Genomic DNA, 7,536 nt, shown 5'->3' with positions numbered 1-7,536 from the left:
CCTCCGTGGCTTTTAAAAGATTCAAATGACAGCAGTAAAGCACATTAGAAAAGAGAATCTCAACTACACATACAAAATGATGGGGTCTAAATTAGCTGTTACCAATCAAGAAAGAGATCTTGCGGTCATGGTAGAGAGTTGTCTGAAAACATCTGCTCCATGTGCCACAATAGTCCAAAAAGTTAACAGAATGTTGTGAACCACTAGGAAAGTGATTGATAAGAAGAAAGAAAATATAATAATGCCACTCTGTAATATAAAATATAAAATATAATATAATATAATATAAAATGCCACACAACAGACAGTCAACCTGTGGAACACCTTGCCAGAGGATCTTGTAAAGGCCAAGACCATAATAGAGTTCAAAAAAGAGCTATATAAAGGATAGGTCCATCAATGGCTATTAGCCAGAATGGGCAGGGAAGGTGTCCCTAGCCTCTGTTTGCCAGAAGCTGGGAATGAGCAACAGGGGATGGATCACTGGATGATTCCCTGTTCTGTTCATTCCCTCTGGGGCACCTGACACTGGCCACTGTCGGAAGACACAATACTGGGTTAGATGGACCTTTGGTCTGACCCAGTAGGGCCATTCTTATGTACTTATGTTTATTTTTGTGCTGAGCTGTCATAAAAATAAAGGGAAGGGTAAAACCCTTTAAAATCCCTCCTGGCCAGTGGAAAAATCCTCTCACCTGAAAGGGTTAAGAAGCTAAAGATAAACTCGCTGGCACCTGACCAAAATGACCAATGAGGAGACAAGATACTTTCAAAAGCTGGGAGGAGGGAGAAAAACAAAGGGTCTGTGTCTGTCTGCATGCTGCTTCAGAACAGGAATGGAGTCTTAGAACTTAGTAAGTAATCTAGCTAGGTAAGTGTTAGATTATGATTTCTTTAAATGGCTGAGAAAAGAACTCTGCTGAATAGAATGACTATTCCTGCCTGTGTAACTTTTTTGTAACCTAAGGTTTTGCCTAGAGGGATTCTCTATGTATTGAATGTAATTACCCTGTAAGGTATTCACATCCTGATTTTACAGAGGTGATTCCTTTACTTGTATTAAAAGTCTTCTTGTAAAAAAACTGAATACTTTTTCCTTGTTCTCAGATCCAAGGGTTTGGGTCTGTGGTCACCTATGCAAATTGGTGAGGATTTTTACCAAACCTTTCCCAGGAAGTGGGGTGCAAGGGTTGGGAGGATTTTGGGAGGAAAGACGAGGAACCCAGATAAATTTTGATGGTGGCAGTGGAAATTCGAGGGCAAAGGGTAAAATAATTTGTACCTTTGGGGAAGTTTAAACCTAAGCTGGTAAAAGTAAGCTTAGGAGGTTTTCATGCGGGTCCCCACATCTGTACCCTAGAGTTCAGAGTGGGGAAGGAACCTTGACAGGTTGAGGAGAGGATGGACGCAGCAAGCGGCAAGCATGGTTCCATGGAGAAGGAGAGTCAGTGAGTGTTGGGTGCAGGGCCACAAGGGTGGGAGAAGGGGAGAGACTCAGTGGGTGGCAGGGTCTCTCGGAGGAGAATGGGAGGCACTCAGAGAGAAGCAGCAGGTGGGAGGGGCCTCAGTGGAGGGTGGAGCATGGACAGAAAGAGGTGGAGCCTGGGCAGAGCCATGGGAGAAAAGCAGAAGAGTGCTTTGGGCAGAGCACAGGTGGGGTCACCATGGCCCAGGTGTCCGCACTCTCAAAGGCGGCGGGTCAGGGGCTGCATGGCTGGGGAGGTTTAGCCTCCACTGGCCTATTCTACCCCCCACCTATGTAAGGTGGCCCTCCCTGGGCCACTTCCTACCACCGCCCTACGAATGTCCCAAGGCCTCCTTCTGGGGTAAGGCAGCCTGAAGGGTGTCTGCTCACCCCAAGGCACTTTCTGGTGGTTGCGTGTAGCAAGACCATTCTCCTACTCTCTTGGGAAGCAACTGCCTCTTTCTGTGGTATGGCCGAACCACCCAGGGACAGCTCAGTCCAAGGACTCTCCCTGCTGGGATAGTCCAAACAACAAATAAAGGGGATCAATCAAGCCCAGCTTTCACAGAAGAGATGAATGATTTCCTTTCAGGCTGTCCCTGCAGCACCTCCCTTCCCTCAGGGAGAGACCTTTGAGCAGTTGTTCATGGGGAGACTGCCTTTCCTCCGATCATCTCCCCTAGAGCTGCCGGTAGCAGGTCTGCTCTGCTCCCTGGTTTGCCACAAAATGAGCTGCTCTCCTGCCTTTATCACGCACTTCTTTTCAGACTTGATTTGTCTGCCCCATTTTCCAGACAATTTACTTACTAAATGTTTGGCTTCTTTCAACTCATTTTGAAGTGTAGCTACACTTTCAGTGGCTTTGGGAAGTAATCCTGCTGCTTCGTATAGATTTGAGTCTTTGGATTGTCGCAGTTTTGAAACAGCATTTACCATTTCCAGAATCTTTCTTTGGAGCACAATATAAAACACAAAACTAAAATTTTCAACTAATTTCTTTAGTGCTGAAGGCTTGAAAATTCAACGGCATTTTTCCTCAGAAGAATGATTTCCGTGGGTGCCTTCATTGTGTGTAATCACTGAATGTGAGAGGAAGGAGTGATTCATACTGGTTGTTGATCAATTGTGTAGTCAATTGCTTGACCAAGATTTCATTTCTTAGGAAATATTTTTCAAATAGCCAAATAAACAATGACCGGTTTACAGCTCTAACCTTGTCAAAGTTTGACTCAGACTCACAATTTATCAGACCACTCTGTTTTATTAGCAAAGCTGCTCTGCTATTACATTTAGAAGTGAGGCCCCCGAGTGGGGCCTGTGTCTTTTAATTTATACAGTTTTTTGGAGAACAAGTTACAGAGAAGTTACAGACAAAAGAAGAAAAAGATTTTAGTCACCACCCTTCGAGATCCCTGAGACCAGTCACGTATCTTCAATTACCTGCCACCCTTAACAATCTCCTTTAACAGCTTCCAGTTAACTTAACTAATTGCCCTTCACACCTTCCATTCTGATGCCTGCTTCTTAGACGCGCTGGCTCTATCTTAATTGCTTCTCCATTCAAAAGCTAACTGTCCCTACGTGTGCTCCCTCAGATACTTTGTAACATGTTTTGGCATGTCCTCTCTTATACAATGTATCCAGCATGTCCCCTTATACAACGTTATACTTATACAATGTTATACTTCCACACCTCATAAGAAAATAGTGCAGAAAAAAGGATTTATCTGATTCCAGTATCTGGGAAGCCGTCTCGTGCAGTGGTGTTACATTCACCTTACGCAGAAAGTGTGCTCCCCAAAGTTACACCTTTCAACTTTCACCATTTATATGAAGATTTCACAAGGTACACATCTCTTTACACGTCACTAAAATCCAACCCATCAGTTTGTCCCAGTTCCCCACTATAAGCGGGGGAATGGTCCTGCTATTGTGGGAAACTTTCCTGGCTTCTGCACTACCCTGGTGGAATTGGCTAGCCAAAGAGTCTGAATCCTCATTTCCACTCCCTTTACCCAGAGGCCTGCCTGACCTCAAGGACTCCCCTTCCACTCTCCTGTGTGGCAGAGTCCGTGTAATTGTGACACAGCTGGGACCAGGATTCCTGGGAGGCTGAACCCCCAGTCTCATCATGGGGGCTAGGGTGTTCCCTCGGACAGGGGCTAGGGTGTCCCCATTCCTGGGTACTCTCTTCACACCAGACCCTTCTCTAACCCACTGATCACTACATAGTTCAAAGAAAGTATAATTTTTAAACAGCAGCTGTAAAAAAAGGAAAAAATGGGAAATGTTTGTGGAAACAAGGAACCCTGCTTTGTGGGCATGGGATACACCACCAACAGCCATTTCTGGGATGTAAGAAATGTTCCCAATTTGTTCCTCACACATCCCCAGACCAGTGCCCAGGCCCTGGCTGCTCTGTGGTGATACTGCAGGTAAAGAACCTGCTCTGGCGGTGGGCACACTCCCTCCGGCTCTAGATGACAGGACCTTTCTCCCCAGCATCTGTCCTCCCAGCAGATTCACATCCCACCTTCTGAGTCCAGCCTTCAACGCCCTCTTCTCTAGTGACGTCTCCCTGTGCTGGGCACCACAGATCATCTGTCTTTCTTTCTCTCCCCACAAGATACTCTCCTTGCGATCAGAAGAAGTGCTTGAGTTGGAGCCCTCTCTCTTGAAAAGTTGAAGGGTTTCCAATTTGACTTTGGAACAAAAATGCCCCCTCTCTTGCACAGGAGCTGGAACTGGCCTGGGTACCTGGCCCACTGCCTCCAGAACTTGGAGATAGGTCTAGTTCCAAGACAGGCACCCAAACTGCAAAAGACACGGGCACTAATCAGCACTCTCAGGAGAGGGAGAGAGAGAGAGCAAGAGAGGGCCTCTGAATCTGTGAAGATGAGTATGGCAGACTGTGCAGAACAGATTGAGAGAAGGCTTCATGGTATGCAGATTTCATTAATGAAGGGCATATTAAGGAAGGATTTCAACAAATAAGTAAATAATAACCACAATTATTTACTATGAAGAGCAAGGTAAACATGCTGAAAATTTATATTTTTTTATGGTGGTATCAATAGTGAAGCCACAGTTAAAGTTGAGTCAACTTTTGCTCTTAGAGCAGGGATTCAATTTCTGTATCTATGAAATATGGTGTAGCCTTAGCCAACACGACAAGACTTACTCTCTGAGTGCAGAATGAGTTTTCAGAGAATTTACAAGTCAACCTGTTAGGTAGTTTAGGAACGCATATACGTAGTCTTCATCCCTTAAAACTCCTTCTTCCTTATATGTATTCCACTGAACACCCTAATTTCCTAGACAAAACAGGATACTTTATTCAAGAAGGGGAAACTTTAAGGGTACAGGTCTGCAGTTTTGCTAACTGGGATTTTGGGGGCTGAACAATACAAGCTTTCCTTTTGGGAGGCTGTGACCATGGTCGCTGGAGGGGCTATACTGCGAATGCTCAATCAGAGTAAACTGCAAGGAATAGGGCAGACAATCCCCAAAACAGATGTCTTATTCTTACAATTGATTCACCAAAACAGTAACCAAACAGCTTCTATAATACCTTCCTGGTTCCCAAGAAGCCAAAATACAGTTCTCTTTAAGCAATCTAGTTCTACTGCTCTCAAGAGATAGGACACGTTACACATCAGGTCAAATACACACTTTCAGACAATTCTTATTCACAAATCTAAGATTTATTTTAAACAAAAAGAAAGAGAGTTAATGTGGTAAAAGATTGTTATACATACAGATATGAACAAAGTTCACAGGTCAGTTTCAAAGCAGAAATAGTGAGGCTGCCGATTTGTAGAAATCCTTCTGGAATTAATGGAAAAAGTCATAGTCCAATAGGCAGTCCATAAGCAGAGTGTTTTCAAATTCTTCCATGAGAATTGCAGGGCTAATCCACAAGTCCTCCATCTTGTAATTTCAACATCCCCAGACAATGCTTAAGCAGCTCTGAGATAGTAAGGATCAGACCCAAAAGACCCTTTATAGCTGAACTTCAGCTGATTAACCTCTTGTCCCCAAATGATCACAGCAGGCCTTCCTTGGGTGAAGAATAAGTAATGTGCATTTTTGCTTTGAAATAAATCTCTATTTCCTATGTCTACACTGATAACAAGCAACATTGATTAGCATAAGGCCATTAACCATTGAAATGGTTCCCAGGTAGTTTACTACAAACTTCAAAGAGAAATAAAGACAATGATATTATTACAACACAAGTTTCATCTTAATGTTAATATCCCCTTTTGACCTCTGAATTAACAGAATAGGTCATGAAACATGACTTACAGGAACTGGAATTTATCATCTACAAGCTAATTTGGTCACATTGTTGAACTTGTAATAAGATATAGGTAAACCCAGACAAATACAATTAGTATCTACTTTTGATTCTCTAAAAATACAGGCCTATATTTCAAGAACTCTAGTTTATTTACCATGGCTTTGCCAGCTATCCATGAGGAACGGCCCTGTTTACAATTTTAATATTTTTCTAATATGTCCTTAAGGGTTGCTTTTAGTGACAGAGGCACTTGGACACCGAGGGGCATACTGGCTCAGAGAGAGACAGATTAGACAGACCATATCAGTGCCCCCATTGGAGTCTGTTAGTGGAATAGTTTTGAAAGATCTTCATGATCCGTTTATGAATCTCTTTGGTTTTTATGCTGTATACAATGGGATTGAGCACCGGGGGGAAGAGGAGGTGGAGATAAGACAGAAGAATTTGACTCTGAGGGAGAGCCTGTTTCTTGAACCTGTGAATCATAGACAAACTGATCGGCGGGGTGAAGAAAAGCAGGCTGACACAGATGTGGGAGACACAGGTGTTCAGAGCCTTGAGACGCTCTTGCCGGGATGTGATACTCAATAGAGTCTGAAGGATCATAATGTAAGACAAGACAATGAGCACTGAGTCTAATCCCAGAGAAGAAAGGATAACAAACAAACCATAGAAGCTGTTGGGTGTAGAGTCTGCACAGGCCATCTTCATCACATCTGGATACAAACAATATGAATAAGAGAGAGGTTGGATCTTGCTGTAAGGCAACCTGTTGAGAAGAATGACAGCTGGGATATGCAGACCAATACCCCTGATTATTATCGCCAGCCCTATATTTCCTATCCTTGCACTGGTTAAAGTCGAAACGTATCTCAGCGGGTGGCGTATTGCAACAAAGCGGTCAAATGCCATGGCTACGAGTACAGACGATTCCATGATGGAGAAAGTGTGAACAAAGAAAACTTGGGTCAGACAGACATCAATGCCAATTTCTCTGGTGTTAAACAGGAAGACACTGAGCATTGTTGGCAAGGTGGAAACACACAAGCCAAGGTCGGTGACAGACAGCATAGAAAGGAACAAGTACATGGGCTGATGGAGATTCTGTTGTGTCTTGATCACAAACAGAATCAGACTGTTTCCTAAAATTGCAATGAGGTACATGGAACAGAAAGGGATGGAGATCAAAGGACCATCAGCTTCCAGCCCTGGAATGCCTGCCAGGAGGAATCTTGCAGGACTGATGCTGGTTTCATTGCAGGTTGGCATGATGCACTGGGGAGGTTCTGGTCAGTTTATTAAACCCCATCCCCTACAATAAAAAACAACATGATTAAAAATATGTGACACCATGAGAGAAAATATGGCCCATCCTACCCTGCTCTTCAGACAGGTTGGAGTCAGTACCTTGATTAAAAACCCTGGTGGTACTCACACATCCCCAGATCAGTTATAAAATCCCATTACGAACAATATCCTGTTCTTATATAGAGCTTTGCATTTATAAATCTCAAAGTGATTTACAAAAGAGCACAAGAATCAATGGGTCTAATTCAAAGACCTTTGACGCTAATCAGAAGGAGGATGTAGATCCTCATTTAACTGAGGGGGAAACTGAAGCACAAAACAGGCAAGCAACTTGTTCAAGGTCACTCAGGAGATCAGTGACGGAACTCAGGTCTCCCGGCTCTCAGCTGAGTGCCCCTTCACTAGACTAGACCACACCCTCTCCCTTAGGTGGAGCTTGGCATATGAAGACTTGTATGAA

The 7,536-nt window shown here is 43.7% G+C and overlaps 1 protein-coding gene across 1 annotated transcript; it reads right to left on the bottom strand.

Annotated features, from left to right (window-relative positions):
• Positions 1-6,071: 6,071 nt before the first annotated feature.
• On the bottom strand, positions 6,072-7,037 carry LOC140905582 (olfactory receptor 51G2-like). Its single transcript, XM_073329104.1, has one exon. The coding sequence runs from the start codon at positions 7,035-7,037 to the stop codon at positions 6,072-6,074; it is 966 nt and encodes a 321-aa protein (XP_073185205.1).
• Positions 7,038-7,536: the final 499 nt, after the last annotated feature.

The sequence above is a fragment of the Lepidochelys kempii genome, chromosome 1 (genome assembly GCF_965140285.1).
Source record: "Lepidochelys kempii isolate rLepKem1 chromosome 1, rLepKem1.hap1, whole genome shotgun sequence".
NCBI classification, from domain to species: domain Eukaryota; kingdom Metazoa; phylum Chordata; order Testudines; family Cheloniidae; genus Lepidochelys; species Lepidochelys kempii.
Note: the sequence above shows the minus strand (reverse complement) of the source record. Positions and strands in the feature narration are given on the sequence as shown.

Bases quoted from the DNA above. Each gene is read 5' to 3' on its own strand.
- LOC140905582 (XM_073329104.1), bottom strand. From the start codon at position 7,037: ATGCCAACCTGCAATGAAACCAGCATCAGTCCTGCAAGATTCCTCCTG.